Source organism: Malania oleifera, chromosome 2, assembly GCF_029873635.1.
Source record: "Malania oleifera isolate guangnan ecotype guangnan chromosome 2, ASM2987363v1, whole genome shotgun sequence".
Taxonomy (NCBI): Eukaryota; Viridiplantae; Streptophyta; class Magnoliopsida; order Santalales; family Ximeniaceae; genus Malania; species Malania oleifera.
The window spans coordinates 137,578,775-137,599,808 of NC_080418.1; the positions used below are offsets into that span (position 1 = coordinate 137,578,775).

The following is a 21,034-nucleotide window of genomic DNA, read 5'->3' on the forward strand; positions in this document are numbered from 1 at the left end:
AAAATGCTTTGATACCACTGTAACGACCTGCTCCTTTTTCGCATATATATTTATATTTTTATATAAATTATCATCACATCTTACATTCCAACTCAGCAGGTCATAATCCACCTAGGCCCGTGGGCACCAGGGATATATCAAAGCATCAAGCAGAAGCCCTAGCAGCAGAAAATATACAAACATGTACATCTCAATACCATATACCACAATATACCAGAGTTACTACAATCACTGTATTTTCATATATACATCCCAAAAATAAAACCTAGGGACATTTCCCACAAAATCTAACTGTCCCTACAAAACTTACCCTTCAAAAAGGGTAGATAGACCGTACTATATCAGCGGGGCTTTTCCCGCTCTCCTATCCGGGGCTCCTGAAAAGTTAATAAGATTTAGGGGTGAGACACCTCTCAGTAAGGGAAATAAACTAATACCAATGTGTGGCAACATGAGTATTCTGTGTTCTACATATACCATACATAACATATTCAATACTGTTTATCAAATCTGGGAAAACATATGCATATCAAAACATGACAGAACATACTGCATTTTCATAAACATTTCTCATCTCACATCATAATAATAATAACATAAAAACAATCCTGGTAGGTTAGTTGGCTGTTGTCATGTATTACCCCTACATGATTGGGTTGTGTGGCCCGAAGGCGGGACCTGACAATGGTTGGCCGACCACTGCCAAGTCAAACAGTAGTCTGTAGGTCCGATGGGTCTACCCAGACTGGTCCGTACACCAGGGGCGATAACAGCACACTTCTTGAAAATAACCACATCGACCATCCAATCTCACACCACTCCGTACAGTGGCGTTAACACAGATATCATGATCACGAGGACCATGGACACATAGCAACGGTACCGTGCAAGTGCTAGCCTAGACCAAGCCAACCAGGTTCTGATATCATATACATATACTAAAACCGTGATACATAAATATCTCATATCATTTATTTTCACATCAATCATATCATTTCACATATATACGTGTATCATAAAAATCATCGGCCCGTACGCCGATATTACACATTTTAACATAGCACGGCCCGTACGCCGGCAAATCACATAGCACAGCCCGTACGCTGGCAAATCACATAACACAGCCCGTACGCTGGCAAATCACATAGCACAGCCCGTACGCTGGCAAATCACATAGCACGGCCCGTACGCCGGCAAATCTCATCCACATAGCACGGCCCATACGCCGGCAAATCACATATACATATAAAAATATCTTGGCCCGTACGCCGGTTTTCCATCATAGAAATCCATATCGTCCCCATTAAAAAAAAAAACAGTATTTCACAACATTTTTATACTCATGCCACACTAAACAAATTTTCTACGTATTCAACATATCATCATTTAAACAGTATTTTCCAAATATAAATCATATATATAAATATATTTATTTTTCCTGAAACCAGATGCTATATATATATTCATACATTTTCTCAAAACAAAACTAACTTAGTTTATTCTCTTACCTGATTCCTGAAAAGCCCATAAGAAAATCTTCCCCGTACCCACAAGGTTCTCAACTCAATACCCTAAAAATGAAAACTCGCAGAATTAAAGTTTAGTATTTTCGTACGTACAACATTTTCTATAACTACCACTAAGTCAAATTCGACTTAAAAAGTCTTACCTCAACTTAGGGATGATTCCCAACGTTCCCAATCAATACCCTGGAACTGAAAATTTTCAGTATTAAAGTTCAGTATTTTTACGCGTATATCATTTTCTTCAACTGTCAAAAATCTAAATATTGAATATAAAGTCTTACATTGGATTTGGGATGAAATCCAACTTCGTTTCCCTGACGATCCGCTCCGGCAGACTTGTAGAGAACTTCGCCAGGAGCGTCGTGGTAGCTTCGGTTTGTCGATCCGGCGTAAAACTAGCCCGGAATCGAAGAGAGAGAGTTGTAGGAGAGAGAAAGAGAAAAGAGAGAGAGAGAGAGAGCACTTCCAAAAAATATCCAAGTAAGCTTCTTGAAGAAGCTTTCCACTTTCTATATATATATATATATACCTTTAACCTTTATATTAAATACATATCATAATAACTTACTTATATATATATATATATATTTTCCTTATCATACTATTCATTTTACTTGTTAATTTAATTAATTAATTTTATTTTATTATTATTATTATTTTAAATTTTATTTTTTTTTCTCGGTTACTACGACCATGTTAAAATAAATAATTTATATTATTCCAGAATTAAAGTTAAAGTTACGATAATGTTTATACTAGTATTTATACTAGTATATGAAATGAAAAATACAACTGAAATAATAACTAACAAATTAACAACTAAACTAATTAACAGATTAATAACAAAATTAACAATTCTAATAATGGCAGTAAAGAAAATCTTGATGGATGTAAATTGTAAATTCTATGAAAATTCTATATTTTTGTTTTTTTTTTGGATTTACGTGTCTCCCATTTTGTGCTAATATTTATGGTTCCTTTCTAAAAAGAAATAAAAAAGATGTTGCATGACCATGAAATTTCATGTAATGAGTGGCAATATATTTTATTATTTGAATTGCACTTGGAGAAAAATGTGTTGTGAATTAAAAGAACTTAATGAATAATAAATTCTTAAACCAATTTCTTTTACTTTATGTTTGGAACTATCTTAAATTTGAATTTATAATATATTTGAATAAAATATAATAGAAAATCATCTTGAAATTTGACTGGATCTATCAAAATCCAAATCAAAGGACCAAAATCGAGATTTCTAAACTTTCATAATTGAAAATTTTGTATTTGAATCTTGAAGGGTCCAAAAGAAAATATAGATGGGAAGGAAAATCTCAATCATTAGGTGATAGACTAACCTCGATGTGATATTTTAATTAACTAAAAAAAATATATTTTTTAAATATTATTTATTTTTCACTTGTAATTCAAGTAAATGTTATTCCTACAAGATAAAATATTCACAAATAATTATTTTTTAAACTGAATTAATTTGAATTTGTAAAAATAAATATAAAGTAAATTCACCGCTACATAACTAGATATAAATATAAATATAGAATATAGGTGATAGATTTTTTGTCCCATTTAACTGTATATTTTTTATTTATTTGCTAATTGCTGTTATATTTCTAAAAATTTTACAAAATTTTTAGAATGAAGTCTACACGATGACATGGCAATACACGATTGGGCAGTTTTCTCTCCTGAGACGTGGCGCATCATGTAACCCACTGCCACGACACCTTCGTGACCGGAAGAATGCGCGTGAGTGATAACTCCTCTTCTGCCAATCTTGCTTCCGTTTTCTTTTCTCGTTCATTTTCTCCGTTCGTCCGTCGACTGAGAGCCCTAGGGACAAAGAGGCTATCCCGGAGAGACGCTCGCCGACGTCGGAGCAGCGACGTAGGCCGAAGGGAAGTCGTCCCCTCTCTCTCTGCCTTTCTTGCTTCTGCTTCCTCGTGTCCATCTGTCTCGTTGCTAGGTATCTTTCTTCCTCTCTCACTGTCTGTCTCCATTTGAATCTTGAATCGAACTGGGATTCCTATTCTATTAGTTAAGTTTGGGGTCTTAGGACTTGAGGAGAAGCAGTCAATGGACGTGGATGTGGAAGTGGATGAGAATAATGAACGCAAATTAGAGCGTGTACGATCGTAGTGCTAATAACTGACCTTAAATTTATATTACCTGAACATTCTACGCCCAGAAAGGTGTATCTTGAATAATTTTTTTGAATTCAGGAATAAGTTTTGAAGAATTTTGTTTTTCTGTTGGTTTCTTGTTTCTTGACTGCTTGCTTCTTTATTAGTTGAGGTTTTGTTAATGATTTTGTTTGATGATCTGCTGTAGGTTTGCAATTGTGAAAGATACTGTGTTAGAAGAAATTTTATACTTTTTACTAGTTGAAATCAGGAATTTTGTTGACTTGGAACGCATACGATGAAGAACTGTGAACGCCTTGCGAATTTGGCCCTAGCAGGTTTGTTTCCTTTTCCCATTTGTTGTTGATGATGATCACAGAATATTTAGCGAGTGTTCAACATCTACCATTATAAATTGTCATAGATCATTATGTCATGTTGCTGGCATATTTTGGTAATATAGTGCATTTTTTTTAGTGTTGATCAGTGATAGGAATTGAGCTCTATGTGCATGAATGAAAGCAAACATGATTGTTTGTCTGATTATTAAAAAATATTTTCTATGTGTTCATTGCCACTAGGTTATGGGCTGTGTGACTATGTAATGTACTTCCTCAATCAATTTAGGTTTTGCCAAAATGCTTGGATGAGTTTTTGCGTAGTTTTTTCTCTCCTTGCTATTAGTCTCAAGAGGGAAAATTCTTCTGGGTTCTCTTGGAAAGCAACACTAGATGGTTTTTTTTGTCATTGGTCAAATGAAGTGACTTTCCTTCCGCAATAGCTTTGGGGAAGGATTTGTTTGTTGTTGAAGGTTGTGGACTGAAGGGGAGCTTAGACACAACGGTAAGATTGTCGCCATGTGACTTCTAGGTCACGGGTTCAAAGCGTGGAAGCAGCGTCTTGCAAAAATGTAAGGTAAGATTGCGTACTATAAACCCATTGTGGTCCGCCCCTTCCCTGGACCCCGCATACATGGGAGCTTTGTGCACTGAGCTGCCCTTTTTTTTATGCCTTTGCAAAACTAAGAATTGTGTTGATCCTTCTCAAATTCCTGGTTGTCTGCAGTGGAAGTGTTGTATTGGCATAAAATAAGCAGTAAACATTGCATGCAATTGCTTATCTACTGCTTACAGCATATTGGTTCTCCATCTCTCTGTTTTCTGGTTAAGTGCAATGGATATATTAGCTGAATAGTGCAATCGATGGAAGACATGTGGGTCTTAATTTGGTACACTCATCCAGAAACTTGAAAGTTTTATGCTTTTACTGCCATGTTGGACTTGGAGACCATGATACTTTTGGAAGCCTTTACCGTTACCTGCCTTGCTTGCCATGTTGGACTTGCAAGTTATATGCTTTTGCTTCCATGTTGGACTAGGGAATGCCAACACTTTTGAAAGCCTGAAATGACGCCTGCCCGACATGCCCTGGCACATCTTCAACACGTCTAGGGAGTTATTTATTTATTTATATTTTTTGGACATGGCTGAGACACTTCCCTGACATTTCTAACATAGAGAGGGCATTCCCTGGGCACTTCTTGTAGTGAAATGCTGTGTCTTGGTTGTCCCTTTATTCTGTTAAGAAAACCCAAAATCTATTTTTGGGAGAAGCTGAGAGACTCGAAGTCAAGAGTATCTTTGACATTGGAGTGGTTGGACTTTGGAGCACTAGCACCACTGTGGTTGCCTTGCAGAGCATCATCAGACCTCCCAGCCCCCCCCTCCCTCTCAAGCCATTGCCAGTTCACGACTCTCTGTTATTATTATTATTATTATTTTAAATTTCTTGATGAGCCATTCCCGTTGCCTACCACCAGTCATGCCCTTGAGTTGTTTTCTTTTATTGTTGAATCAATATTTTTCTAATGTGAAGTAGTTGGCGATTGTATAACCATAGTCCTTTAAAAAAGTGCAATTGATTTGTTCAGGAATGATGCTTATATTTCATTTTAAATTAAAATTACCTGATTATTTTCCAGTCAGTCAAGGATCTTTGACATTGGAGTGGTTTTACTTTGGAGCCCCCCCTCCTAAAGCCTTCATCATTTCACCACTCTCTTAATCTTTTTAATTTCTTGACGTGGCATGCCCGTAGCCCACCATCAGTCATTCCCTAAATTTTGTTTTTTGTTTTTCGTTGTTGTTGTTGAACCAATATTTTGTAATATGAAGTGGTTGGCTATTGTGTAACTATAGTTCTCAAAGAAAAAAGTGCAATTGATTTGTGTGGGATTGATGCTTATATTTCCTTTTAAATTAAAAAATTATATCAATATTTGTCAGTCATTAAAAAAAGTGCAATTGATAATTGTGCTTGAACAATTTTTATATTTCATTTTCAATTTAAATTACCTCATTGTTATCTAAAAAAAAAACATGCCTGAAATCACCTCACTCTTTTGGGGTTTTTTTTTTTTGGGAGTTTCACTGTTTGATCTTTGGAGGGATTGGAGGAGGGGCCCATTGAATTTTTTTCTCCCTCCATCTTTTAGGAGGATATCATATCCTTTGATCTTTGTATTTTCTTCTTCTTCTCTTAATGCAATTATTTTTCTATAAAAAAAAAATCCCTGCTGTTTCAATCCTTATTTGTTCAAATCTGCCATATCGCTGTTCTGTATCATGTCGTATCTGTTTCTTGATTCAGTACCTGTGCTCTTGATTCATTGTGATAGTTACCAAGAAAGGCAAGATCGTAGTTAAATGTGCTTGATGATTTATTCTATGTCTGTTTTGTGTGATAGTATTGATATTGTGTGCTGGTGATTATAAAAATTTTGACCCTTCATTCTTCATGTTTACTTTTTTTTCGGTTGCAGGTTTAACGTTGGCACCTCTTGTTGTGAGAGTAGATCCAAATCTAAATGTCATTCTCACTGCATGCCTCTCTGTTTATGTTGGTTGCCATCGGTCTGTCAAGCCAACACCCCCGTCAGTAAGTATAGCACCTATAACATGCTATTCTCCTTCATTTCTATCTTTTTTTTTTCTCCTGACCCATAATATGATGTTTCTCTTCACTCAGGAGACAATGTCGAATGAACATGCTATGCGGTTCCCATTTGTTGGGAGTGCAATGCTGCTATCACTGTTCTTACTCTTCAAGTTTCTATCAAAAGATTTAGTTAATGCTGTATTGACATGCTACTTCTTTGTACTCGGGATTGTCGCTCTATCGTATGTTCTTTTCATCTATTGCCATTTTTGATTGCTGCCATAAATCGTAATCAATTGGTACTAATTTCATTTTGTGGCTTAATTATCTCACATTTTATTTCCCTCTGTACAGGGCAACATTGTTACCTGCAATTAAACGATTTTTGCCAAAGCATTGGAATGAAGATGTCATTAGCTGGCATTTTCCTTATTTCCGTTGTATGTAATCTCCTTGCTCTTCTGTATTCCTTAAATGCATACTGTGAATGCTTTTCTATGTCACCTTATGATTCTATTTATTTCTGGGACGTCTGCACCGCTTTATACTTGCCATTAGGTAATCAATGCTATTAGTTTTTGATAAGTTCAAATCCCCTGCATGCAAATGTCCAAGTCTTTAGGCAGTTCTGTAGTTTCATACGTGATAAGATGGTGTACTCTTGAATATAACTGTTTCTGAGTTGAAATTGGAATGTTGCTGTTTACAATATTGTGCTCTAGTTCTGATTTCAGCCAATTATTGCAAGGGTAGTATTATTGGCCTGAACATGGAGTGTAGAGATTTTGTCTTAATGACTCAAGAATTTTCCCTTGCAACTGGCCAGAGCACAAAATTAGTAAATAAAATTATAAGCACACATGCACACACACACAGAAATTCATTCAATGAACACTTTGAGTTAATCTGTTCTGTTACAAGCTTTCTTTACAATTCCTTTCTGTTTTTTTTTTTCATTGTTAATTTGTTTTTTCACATAACTAAGTTGACTTAAGAATAATTGCTCTATTAATCAGTTTTCTATGGGTTGCAATCAACGTGATGTTGAAGTTGGTAGTATATGGTTTCTTAGAGTTTGCTTTGACGGTGCAGCTGGTTTATTGTGCTTGTCCTTGATGGCCAGATTTTGATTTCTAGGGCTTGTTGAAACTTCATTCCTTTAGGATCCGTAAATTTGTGATGGCTGAGAATCTGCCTCAATATTGTGAATATTTTAGTTTTGACAGAACATAGAAATATGTGCTCTTCTGTTGGGCTTGAAGTTTCTGGAAAGGGGACATCAAAGAAAAATTTGCATGTATTCGTGCTTATCTTGCTTGAAGTATTCACTCTCATCTTGTTTCATAATGGGGCACTGGTATTCATATTTACGAACTAAAATACAAGTAATTCGTGAGTTCTTAGGATTTCTGGGTCTGTAACATGCAACAGAATTCTATTATATGGACCGTTTGCTTGCATTGTTGGCTGTGTAAGCTTTGGTACTGAAACCATGACCTGCATTAGCTGATTCAGTAGCATTGCGTGAGTTTTGTATGGTGCTTGGCTGCTTGATTTGTGTGATATTTGTTTCTTCTTGCCCTTCGTCTTCATGTTGTGCTGATAATAGTATAAGTCTTTGCTGACTCCAGGTTTGGGGTACCACATTTATATTTTATATTATCTTATTGTTCAACATGCTGTATTTCTTGAGGTTTTACATATTCCCACATATAATTTTTTGTCAGTTAGTATTTATGCTTCACAAGACATTAATTTTGCCTGCTAGAATAAATTGTAAATATGTCATTGGAGTTTTGTGAGTTGAAAACTAAATTGTGATTGATTACTTAAATGATCTTCCTTGTTTATTAATGACACTGTGCATCTTAATGTCTTTTCATAGTTTCCCCCGGTCTCTTGGGTTCATTTGATCCAGTTGACAATATCTTGCCTCTATTATGCTGAATGATGTTTTTTTTACACCTTTCTAACACAGCTCTGGAGATTGAGTTCACAAGGTCTCAGATTGTTGCAGCAATCCCTGGAACCTTTTTCTGCGCATGGTATGCTTCGAAGAAACATTGGCTGGCTAACAATATATTGGGCCTTGCGTTCTGCATTCAGGTTTGGCAGCATTATTCTAAAAGATAAAACTGTTCTGTCACTAATGCCTCTGTTTTCTAATTCACTCTCCTGTCTGAGTTTGCTTTATTGATTGATTGTGATGAGTTATTCATGTTCTCTAATACGTTAGGGCTAAATTCAAAATTATGATCTTGTTTGGAAATTGGAATTCCAAATGAGAATTAATGTGCTTAGGAAACCTGATCGATTCATTCTCATTCCTAAGGACTCTATTACCTAATAATAGTATAAAAGGGAACTTCTTATTGTACACTTACTTTTGGCCTGGTATTTTGGATTCCTAAAACTCCCTATAATTGCTCCTCGAATTAATGAGGGTACAATAGTCAAAATTAAAATGCCTATATATATAAGTTTTAAAAAATTAAGACCTAAATTTTTTTTTTGAATTTTTGAAATGCCCCTGTTAGTTCTATTGTCTTTACTCAAAAAAAAAGAAGAGGAACCAACTAGAGTTTAATAGTATAAAGTAAAAAATGCAACTATTTTTTTTTCTGAATTTTTGAAATGCCCCTGTAACTTCTATTGTCTGTACTTTAAAAAAGAAAAAAACCAACTAGAGTTTAATAGCATAAAATAAAAAATGCAATTATTTTTTTGAAGCTAAAAATGAGGAATTTGGGAGCAGTGTGAATAATTCAGTTTCCTTTCACCGAACCTTGTCAGAATTTCTGTAGGCCTCCAAAAATTATTTCATTAACAGACCCACAGACATCTCAACCCCCTGACCCCCTCCCCCAAGTTCCAGTCCAATTGATGTAGGAAGGCTATTCCTTCTTTTTTTTTTTTTTTTATTAAATTTTTTTTAGAGGGGGTCGGTGGGAGAAATTTTTGAGTGGTCTTGGATTGCCACATCAGTGATGTGGCCAGTGGTCTCCACCCAAGAAAGGTTGCCCCATGGATCCATTGGCCCCCCTTTCCCCATATATCCATGAATGAGAGTGATTCGAGACCACCGCTTGTGTTTTTGCCTTGGTGGTCTAGGCCCACTCAAAATTTTATTTCCTTTTTTTTTTGGTGGGGGTTTGTACCATACAAATAAATAAATTTAATAGTTAATCAATATAATACTGTTAATCATTTAAAATTTTATGTGAACTGAACCACTAACCAAAAAATATGTGATATATATCTAATGAACGAAAGTGAATTAACCAAATTAATGAAGTTAAATTTTGTCACCTTGGTTGGTTATTTTTTCCTATATTAATTTTTAAGACTTTGCCAGATTCAATGTTTTAGAGTCATGTTTTATTTTCCTGATTCTGTAGTGTAAAATTGATGCCTTTTTTTAATGATATAGGTTTGTTTTCTATACAGTTTTCATGTATGTATTTTTAAACTACTCTAGGAAAATTCAATTTTTGAGAGGTACATTTGATCACTGTCTTTGGATTAAAGTTGAAAAAATATTTAGTTCCTGTTTGGCATTGTGGTGAGGGGCTGGGTACTTGTACCCATTTCTTTAGTACAAATTGAGGATTTAATTTGTTTTGAAGGTCCTGGTAGGTGGGAGGAAGATTGAATAGGACATGGGTGCTGTAATGGGTAAGCTACAGTACCAAATTATCAGATTACACCACTCCCATAGCAGAAGAGAAATTGACCTGATACTGTGGATTTTTTCACCAGAGTCCAACAGTTGTTAAAATTGCACAGTTTTTGGTTCCAGTTGTACATTCTGATTGGATTTAATAACCCTGTGATTCAAATAGATGAATCTTAATGCAAGAATTGGCCATTAATTATAGGATTTTCCATTCTCATGATTCATGATTCACTTTATAATTGACCATTAATCATAAGATTCTCCAATATCCATTCTTACAATTCACTAAGTATGCAAGAATTGACCGTTAATTGCATGATTTTCCATTCTTATGGTTTACTGTTCAATTTGGAATTTACCAATACATAGTATCTCCAATGTCCCACGATCCATGATGCATTAAGCAATGATATCTGCCCTGGGTCCAACATATCTAATTATTTCTAGCCAAAGCCAAACTCAACCATATAAAACTCAAAAATTCAACACTTACTAGTAGTCTGGTGCAAAATTCTTTAAAACTTTAGCAAAGGCCTCCAGATTAAATAAACAAAATTCATCTCCTTTTATCTCTTTAAAATTATTATTCTAACATTTTTGGGGTTTGTAAATTGTCTTAAAGAATTTGATTGTATAAAAATCACATAAAATTTTCATTTGTTTGAGTATCCTCAAGGATGGTTTATTTTGGAACCTAGAATTGTTTGGGTATGAAGATTGAAGTTTAAACGTTTTGACGTTGAGTTATTTTTTACTTTTGTTTTTTAAAGTAAAAATAATTCACCTTCAAAATGTCTATATGTGGGAGTTACAGCTGATTTTTTTAAAAATTCATGTTGAACCTTACGATTCAATTTGATTTATTGGTTCACAAAATTAAGATTTCAATTTACAATATCCCAAATTGACAACTGTTGTTTTTGAATTTTCAGAGTAATAATGTTAGTGTAGCAATATGTTATGAGATTGATAAGGGAAAACAGGTGGACTAAGGCTTTATTCCAACACCTCCCTGATGTAGGACAGGAACAGAAAATCAGAAACATAGAGCGAGAGAATTAAGAGAGAGAGAGAGAGAAAGAAGAAAGAGAAGAAGGTGGAAGAACAATAGTGTAACTGCTGGACAGAATAGGGAGTTAAAAAGACAGAACAGACAGATCAGAAACAGAGCAGAATTAGAAGCAGAACGGAGAGAAACTGAAGGGAAAGAAGAAGAAAGGACCAATGCTGCAGTTCTAAATTCAAACTGATAACAGATTATTACAATGCACAATATATTATTTATACACTAAATGTTACAACTAAACAAACAATTACAAAATAACTCCAAAGTGCTCTAAAAAAATACAAAATTACCCTAAATTAACAAAATTCTGAAATAACCAGAAATTTTCCAAACTAAAGTAAAAAACCTAATTTCTAAAGCTATAGTAATATAAGCATCTAAAGTACACAGGTGGTTCTCCATCAAACTCCCCTTGTTAGAGAAACTTGAACTTAAGCTTAGAAATTGCATATTAGCTTTAACTCCATGAGCAGGAACAAAGTTGAACATGTGAGCAAATCAAGAGATGGCATGAGCTGCATCGCATTAGCAATCACTGTGGAAAAGTATGTAAAAGATTCTCTTACAGCTAGTAATGTATAAGTCTGCAATGTCCTTGATAAAATAACAAGTTCCCCAAACACGGAATCAATTTAGTATCCAAATCTATTGGCTACTCAAACAAATATGCATTTGGTTCATATTCTAGAATGATGGACAAGGTTCACTAGATTTGGTTAACGCAGATGTGAAGGGAGAAGATGCGAGGGGTAGAGGAGGCACATATTTACTGGATGGAGGAGAAATCATTGCAAGGGAATTTTCAATAATATGTTGCATGAATAAAGAGTTGCAACAAACTCTAGTGCAACGCGTTTTAGCTTATTCTCTGGGTTAGAAATGGAAAATTGAGGTTGAAGAGTAGGGTCATCGATAAACATATGTATCCTAGTAGTTGGCAACCGATCTTCAAGATCATTGCAAATCTAAACAGCCAAACTTGGTGATAAATCAAGGCCATTTCTGGCCTAGAAGTAGCAACAGTGTTTAGGGTTTCTGAGGACAGGTCTAATGCCCTATTTTGATAACAAGATGCAGGACTGTGTCCAATGAAGACAAAAAAATTGTGCACTCATGTGTCTTTATTAGAGGGGGCGTGCCTTGGATCCACAGTAAGGTCGCTCCTTTGTGACTGGTTGGTCCACGGGTTCAAGTCCAAGGAAACAGTCTCTCTGCATAAAAGCAGGGTTAAGGCTGCGTACACTGTGACAACCTTTCCCCTACTCTTGCAAAGGAGGGAGCCTTGTGGCTTGGGAATGCTGTTTTATGTGTCCTTATTGGTGCACAAACTCAATTTCAAGACGCAGAAGACCTGCCAGTGCTTGGCGCGCACGTGCTTCCAGTGGTGGTTGTTGGGCAATGGTTTTCCATATGATGTGATTGAGGGATGCTGAGTTTGTTGATGCAGGCGGCGTCACGGTGTGTCTAAAAAACTCCATCAAGATGGGAAACTAAAGGGGTTGGTGGCTGAGAAATCTTCAGGTTGCGTGTGGGGCTTCTTTGGTGGTCGGACAACAATGAAACTTCAGGGAAAGGACTTTCATGAGCTTCTATTTTTAATGGTGATAGTAGTGTCATGAAAATCCTCCAGAAAGCAGTGCTTTAAAAATGAGTGGCACGACTGTAGTTTTCTGAAAATTTTGCAATGCTGCAGTTTCTAGGGCTTTTAAAATTTATTTTCTTTGAATGCTTTGAATGCCTCATAGTTGTGCAACAATACTTACAGAAAATGGAAATTGAATGAAAATAACTGTTGACTGTTCCTTGTTCTGTTCCTTGACTACAATGGCGGTGGCAAAAGAATGTGGATATGGTTCAATGACTGTTCTGGTACCAAATTGATGTAGGAGAGGAACAGAAAATCAGAAGCAGAGAGATATGGAGAGAATTGAGGGAGAGAAATAGAAATAAAAAAAGAAGGGAGAAGAGGAAGAGTTCATGATGGACAGAACAGGATGCTAAAGACACAGCAGAAAGATCAGAAACCTAGCAGAATTAGAAGCAGAATAGAGAGAGTAACATAAGGAGAAGAAAGAAGGAAGAAGTAGAAAGAGGGCCACACAAAAGATAGAGAGGGAGAGCAGTGCTAGAATTTTTAATTCAAAATGACAACTAATCATTGCTAATCTCAAGAAACTATTTATATATCCAACACTACAAAAAAAACTAATAATTAAAAAATAACCCAAAAATACTTAAATACAAAAATAACCCTAAATTAACTATGATCCAAAATTACCATCTTTTTACAAACTAAGATGAAATTGTCCATATACTCCCCCCCCCCACCCCTGCGCGCGCGCGCCCGACATGGATGAAAAAGGAGTTGTGAGAAAGAAAAGTTGATCTTGGTGAAAAAGTTCTGCCTGAAGATTATTTAAAAATATTGCAAATGGATGCCTTTTTAGAAAGTGTAATTAATGTGTGGATAATTTTGTAATCTTTGGGAAAAAAAAACAACCAAGAACAGTCATGAAATAGAATAATTTATTGGAAAAATCTAGCCTGTGGCTTTTATAAGTTTGGAATTCATAACTTTTAAAAACATGTTATACTCAACTTTTACTTTTTAAAAGAAGAAGTTCCTCCAAAAAAAAGGGAGGCCAAACTCACCCTAATTCAAAGAATTATCAACGAAGAGAATGGAGGCTGCTTGGCAAATGCACGGGCTCTCGAAATAAAATCATAGAAAATGCATAAGCATAGTGATTCTATCATTATATGTCAATAAATATAGTGAGAATTTGTCAATAATAATTGAATGAATGTCATATGATTATGTTCTTCTCCCACTATATCAAAATGTGCATTTTTTTGAACTTCCATGTTACTTTTTGATTATATATATAATTTATGTAGAGAGAGAGAGAGAGAGAGAGAGAGAGAGAGAGAGAGAGAGAGAGAGAGAGACTCACACATGCACACTTATATAATATTTATTCTGTCTGTCTATCATTACTGTGTTCTGTCCATAGTGAAATACAGCTGCCATGTCTTGATTTCCAGTCATTGGAATCTTCCTTTGATAAATGACAGCAAATTTTTGTAATTAAATTAATATATTTAAGTCCTCCCCAATCAACTAGGTTGGCTGTTACATCATGTTAAGTAGCCCTTCAGTGTTTATAGGATGGTAGGTTGGTGTCAAATAATATTAGAAGAATCATGTGTTGGCACACATGCAAGGCTTCATGGCCTTCTTTTTTTTGTTGTGAATGCTTAGTCCTTTATACAGAAAAAGAAAAAGGACATCTGTTTAATGTGCCCAATGCATGTTGGCCATGAGTGTGAAATTTAAAATAAAAATTGAAATTTGAGGACATGTCTTGGACGTGGTGTAGCCTGCATCCTCTTATCAAGAGTGGCTTACTAAATATGTGTTTTGCATCATTTTCATTTTGTTCTTTTCTGGAAACCAAAAATAGAAGGATGTCTATTGGGCTCTTTGCGCTTGTGGACTTTTTGTGTCTGTATGTGCATAAGGGTGCATGCATTGGACATGCAATAATATTTGTTCTGTATACTTCATTGGCCTTCATATGTGCTATTTATTTATTTCTTTGTGTGTTATGCAAAGTTGGTATCTCTTGCAGAGGTTTAATTGGCCCTTTTTCAGGGAATTGAAATGCTTTCACTTGGGTCATTCAAGACCGGTGCCATCCTGCTGGTAAGAAGTGCATTTTATGTTTTTATGTTTTCCAGCTCTCTTGTGATGTACAATTTGTAAACTTGCAAATAATGTTTTGCTTTTATCGAAAGTCATGGATTCAGGTTCATGTCTTGCCAATCATTCTTGTTCCCTTTTGGTAAGAAATTGTGATTTATGTAGAAGGCTTCTAAATGCCTTAAAATAAAGTATCAGTTCAAGTTTCAGATAGTTTACAGTTAGGCAGACATGTAGAAGAATGACTACTGAAGCTTGCATTTGTTTAGTATAGTTTTGACCACCATCTCTTTTTCTGAAAGAGTTTTTTATAGATGTAATTGTTGATTTGTTCTCATATTTTTGTACTGTTTTTTATTGGTGAAGCAGCAGCTTTTGCCCCCGTTTGGAACTACTAAGAAAATGAGTACTTATTTATGTTTTAAAAGGCAAAGGCGTAAGGCAAGGCATTTTACCCTCCGCGAGGGGAGGCGTATGCTTTAAGGCGTTGAGGCTTAAGCATTTTGGGACTGTATTTTTTTAAATAATTAATAAATAAAATCAATTTATACCTAGTAAAAAAATGAAATTTTTTTTAGAATAATGGAGAAAAAAATAAAAACATAATTTTTAAATATAATATAGGCCAAAACATTACAAAAAGAAGAGAAAAAGCCAAACTAAAGCATCATAATGTCTTATCATCCAAGATTCTAACTTTTAAGAATCAAAAGTAGCTGCAGCGAACAAAATTGGAGAGAGCGAGAGTTGAGTACTCGAAGCTACTCAAAGCAGAGAGGTTGTAGGGGGCTGCGGAGAGAGATGAGAGGCTGTAGAGGGTCGTTGAGGAGAGATGAGTTGCTAGAGGAGTCTTCGAAGCCAGACCCTAGCTTGGAAAGAGACGAGAGCTTCGAAGGGGTTGTCAGAAAGAGACGATACCTTAGAAGCAATCGACGACTCGTCGGAGAGAGGCGAGAAGCTAGAGGAGTCTTTGAAGCTAGGCCCTAGCTTGGAAAGAGACGAGAGCTCTGAAGGGGTCTTTGGAGAGAGACGATACCTCAAAAGCAGTTGATGACTTGTCGGAGAGAGGTGTGAAGCTGGAGGAGTCTTTGGAGCCAAACCCTAGCTTGGAAAGAGACGAGAGCTCCGAAGGGGTTTTTGGAGAGATATGATACCTCGGAAGCAGTCGACGACTCCTTGGAGAGAGACGAGAAGGTGGAGGTGTCGTCGGAGAGATACGAAGCTTTGTAAGAAAAAGGCTTCGTCGAGAGAGGGGGGGTTTTGACCCTCGTCAAAGCCCTATTAGCATGTTAGTTGTTTATTTTATTTTATTTTAACTTAGGTGCTCCCAAAAGGCGTATGCCTTCCCAGTTGAGGCGTAAAAGGCGCGATTTTTCCCCTGAGGTGTACACCTTTTCCACTGAAGCGTATGCATTTAAGGCTTTACGCCTTTGGGCGTTTTATGCCCAAAATGCCTCCTCACGTACGCCTTTTAAAACACTGGTACTTATTGCAAAAAGTATTTTTACAAAACTAATTTTTTGGCACAAAAAAATCACTTTTTGTTAAGTAATCAAGGATTACTTCTTGTTACGTACAAGTAGCTACTGTTTATATGTGGCAAACTTGTAAATTTAAAAAATTTATGGATTAAGAATTAATGAAAAATTATAAAATAATTATTAAACTAATAATACTATAAACATAAATTAATAATATTATTTTTAACTAGAAAATAATAATATATTGTTTATTTAATGGAAAATGTCAAATTAATAAAATATTAATTATTTTGTTAATCAGAAAATATTTACAATTATAATTAAAGATAGTAGTTATAATTTTTATTTAAAAAGTTGATAAATTTGTTAACTAGACAATATTTGAAATTTTAACTAATTTTTAGTTTGAAAATATTTGAAATGTTTATTAGAAGTATTAAGTAAAAATTTTATTTAATTTTTTAATTTGATAATAATAAAAATGTCAACTAAAGATGTTACTTATGAATTAATTAGTATTTTAATTAGAAAATATTGGAAGTTTTAAATATTAGTTTGAAAATATTTTTTAAAACTGTTGATTTAATTTAATAATTAAAAAATATTTAAAATGTTAATTAAAGATATTAACTGAAAATTTTAATTGAATAATGTCGATTAAAAATGTTTATTGACATGAATTTTAACTAATTTTTTAATTAAAAAAATTAAAATGTCAATTATGAATATTAATTATGAAATGTTAATTACAAATGTTAGCATAATTTAATAATTTTATATTATTTTTATCTATTCACGTTATAATCATATATATTCACACTATTTATAATAAAAGTAACTAGCCAAAAAATAGGTATAAACTTATAATTAACACACTTTTATACACAATTGAATAGTACTTATGACTTTTAGCACTTTTCCAATTCAGTTCTTATTACTGGTACTTCCACAGGTAACTACTTTTTTTAGAAAGGTACTTTTTTATAAGCAGTTCCTAACAACCCTATTACATTTTATAGCATTTCTTACGGTAAATACAGCTGCATGGCAATCTGGTAAATGAACGGAGAAGCTTCTGATAAAGTAAAGATTGTTAATAGACTTGTTTGCAGCTCCAGTCAGAGGCACATCTGTTATTTAAGATTGTTTAATTTGCTTGGTGTATTTTAACAATTCATGCCAAAAAAGGTGAAAAGAGTGCGATTTGTAGGGATGAAAGGAGGGTGGGGATGTTCTTAAAATTTTCTGCTTTAATGACTTTTAATGCAATAAAATTATGGTTACATATCTTGTATTGTCATCAATTAGGAATTATATATCCTAGCTTGCACTTTATGCTCTCATCCTTGCTTTTCTCTCCTTCTATGATTGCTACCTCTCATTTCTGCTCTTAATGGCCAAGGGTCACCATTGTAAATTAATATTTTTTGGTTGGTGCACTAGTTGACATGAAGTGGAACTTCCTGGAGTCAAAGGTGGAGTCTGAAGGGGAAAGGGCATTCTGTCTTATTTCTTGGGGTTTGAAGGGTTTTGAGTGGAGAGATTTAGTTGAGATGTTGAATTCAGTTGTGGCTTGAAAGACATCTAGGGCTCCGATGCAGCACAGCAACGCTTTTGTCAGTTGTATTGAGAGAGTTGCATGAAATGATTTGGGGAATGGAGTTGTTTGGCCACCAATTTTAAAAAATGGTCGCTGGTTTGCAACTGGTGGTGTGATTATTTCATGGTGAGAAGCTTGTGATTGGAGTGAAAGAGGGTCAGTGGCTAGGGTTTTCAGGTGTAGGGGAGAAGACAACTCGAGCGGGTTTGGGCTGGAAGAAGGGTCTATTGGATTGGGCTGAGTAATATTTGTTTTTCTTTTATTCTGGGCCAGTTGTTGAATGCTGTTAAAATAACCTTAACTAAGGTCGAACAAGTGCAAAGGTTCTCGGTCAAGGTCCATAGTGGGTAGCCCATTCACAGTAGGTTCATGGTTTATTTAGAACCTGAGGCCCAAAGCTAGAGGTTTACAGCATAATAGGCTTCTTTATGTTTTGATGATAGGGTTGCAAAGCAGTTGGGTAGGGAAAAATGATGGTTTTGGTTTCCTTTTCAACTCAAGCATTGGTTTTGGTGAAGGGTAATTTTGTTAATAATGCAATTTCTTCATACCTTTTTATTTCATCAAAGGGCCAAGGTTGTTTGTCTGACACAACGCCTTTGGCAGACTTCCTTTGTGAGCCCTGTTGGTGATGAATCGTTGAGCCAACATATTGGCGAGGGAGTGACAACAGCTGTCAAAAATGGAACTCAATCATTTTTTTTTGGAATATGTTGCTCAAAGCAGGTTTTTTAGACCAGATCTAGCCAGGTTCTTGTCAAAGGGCAATGTAGTTGTGCGTTGAGATGCCCAAAAATTCTAGGAGGATAAGTGATTTAAATTTGAGAAATATACCCTCAAAGCTGTAAAGGAAATAATGATGGTGGTAGTTTTTCTCCTTCAGTTGATCTTGGGGTGAATTAGCGGTGAAGCTCTGCAAAGGTGGTGTGTTTCCTGTAAATAGGAAAATGCAATGAGTCTAATGAGGAGATTGAAATCAATAGGTAGTTTGCATGTGATAGTCATTTGTTATTGACTAGGCCAGATAATGAGAACAAGAACAACAACAGCAACAACAAGAAGCCTGAAGTCCCACTATGTGGGAATGGACTAGGTCAAATCATGGAGAAATACTTTTACTGTGTCATGTTTATGAATGAGGCCTGGTTTTTTTTTGAGGAGGGGAGCTGGTAAAATGGGGCGGGTACCAAATCTATTCTTATTTCTATGAGGGGCAGGAGTCCCTGGATTTGTACCCTTTCTCTGTAGTCTGTACTAGTTGGAACCCATAGCTAGGGGTTGGCCCAACCATGTGTAGAATCATGGAGCACTAATGGTGCAGCCCTGTTTCTGTCCCAAGTGACATTGATGGCGTTTTCATTGCCGTGAGTCCAATTGGCTTTATTGCCACGGCCCACAGAACCACATGCTCTCAACCCCACTTTGTGTTTCACACAATGTGGCACAGCTGATCCACGTGGTGCCTTTCCAATATGAACTTGATTTTTATTATCTCCAGTTGTTAAGTTATGAAGATAACTACCCATTGGTAATCAAAGGTTTATGAGATTATGAAACAGAGGATGACTGGAAAATGGATTGATGTTATTTCAAAGGGAAAGGAAGTGATTTCTACATGGAATTGTTTTAACAGGCTATGCTTGGAGGAAGATGAGACAGGCGACAGTTATTATGATTCGGGTGTAAAATCTTTGCTCATTGATCAGCTAATGCAAAAACAGGGGATTGACCGCAGATCAATGACAGAATTGAAGGCAGCTGTGGGGGTTGATAATACTGTTGCACATTGTGAGGAAAAGGTGGGGGAGACAAGTTGAGGTTCTTGAGAACCAGTTGTATGGAGATACTTTGATGGGGAACCTGTGTTAGGTGTTACTTATCTACAGCAGTTGGTGCTCACAGATTGTAGAGGGGAATGACCATATAAATTCTTTTCCAGATGGGAACTTGTCTCAGCTCTCTGATATTCTTTGTTACCCAGATGTATATCTTTCACTCCTACCTATATGTTCAATCAAGGGCTCATATGAAAAGGATTGATGCTTCTGCAACTATTCTTCCTATGCTGGTGTTACCTAATACGAATTCTGAGTTTCTTTTGTGCCATTTGGATTGTGCAGCTGAGGGGATAGTTCAGATGGTGGATTTCCTTGGAGTTGAGTGAACCAAGATGCTCAATTGCTTTTGAACAAGTTAGGTCTTACATTGTTTAGCTTAGGAGGGATGTTATTTGACTAGGAAAGGATTTGGGATTGGAAAGGAAGAGGGTGAAAAAGTTGAGTATGGAGAGAAAATTGTGGGAGAGGGTGGAAGAAGCTTGGATCCTAATAATGTGTTAATTTGACATCTCTTTCCTAGGATGTGCTCGGGTTAGGGTAGGGTTACAAGTAGACTGATTAAGGAGGTAGTGGTTTGGGTTTTTCCAAGTGCTTTACTTCTTCAAGAAACCAAATTAGAGGACACAGATCCGTCTTTGTTAGAAGCATATTTTTGGGGGAGGGAGGGGAGGGGGGCTAGGTTTAAGGAGGTCTGCTTCTATTTGGTGGGGCTTTTGGGGGTATCATGATCTTGTAGGGCACTATGATTGCCTGTATTTTACTCCTTGTCTGTTCTTGTGTACTTGAGGGGGTTTTGGGGAGTGTTGGATCATGTTTTTGTGTGAGCAGATGTGACCATAGTTAGTCTACTTTGAGAGTCTCATCCAGATGAGTTAGTCAATCTTTTTGATCTTTGCAATCCGAGGTGGTCTCTATGGGGTGGTTACATTGTTATTTAACTTATTTGTATTCCTAGGGATATATATATATATATATATATATATATATATATATATTTTTTTGGGTGGGGTGGGGGGTTATTTTTTATTCTGGATTGGGGTTTTAGGGGTCACCTTACTTGGACGGCATT

At 35.7% G+C, this 21,034-nt stretch overlaps 1 protein-coding gene across 1 annotated transcript in view; it reads left to right on the forward strand.

Moving 5' to 3' along the window:
* Positions 1-3,210: 3,210 nt before the first annotated feature.
* Positions 3,211-21,034, forward strand: part of LOC131147886 (signal peptide peptidase) — a 33,322-nt gene continuing 15,498 nt past the window's right edge. Inside the window, exons 1-7 of the mRNA XM_058097525.1 lie at positions 3,211-3,507; positions 3,873-4,002; positions 6,486-6,601; positions 6,692-6,843; positions 6,956-7,041; positions 8,580-8,707; positions 14,999-15,049. Coding sequence (XP_057953508.1) covers positions 3,963-4,002; positions 6,486-6,601; positions 6,692-6,843; positions 6,956-7,041; positions 8,580-8,707; positions 14,999-15,049 — 573 coding nt within the window. The 5' untranslated portion in view covers positions 3,211-3,507; positions 3,873-3,962. The remainder of the gene's footprint in view (positions 3,508-3,872; positions 4,003-6,485; positions 6,602-6,691; positions 6,844-6,955; positions 7,042-8,579; positions 8,708-14,998; positions 15,050-21,034) is intronic.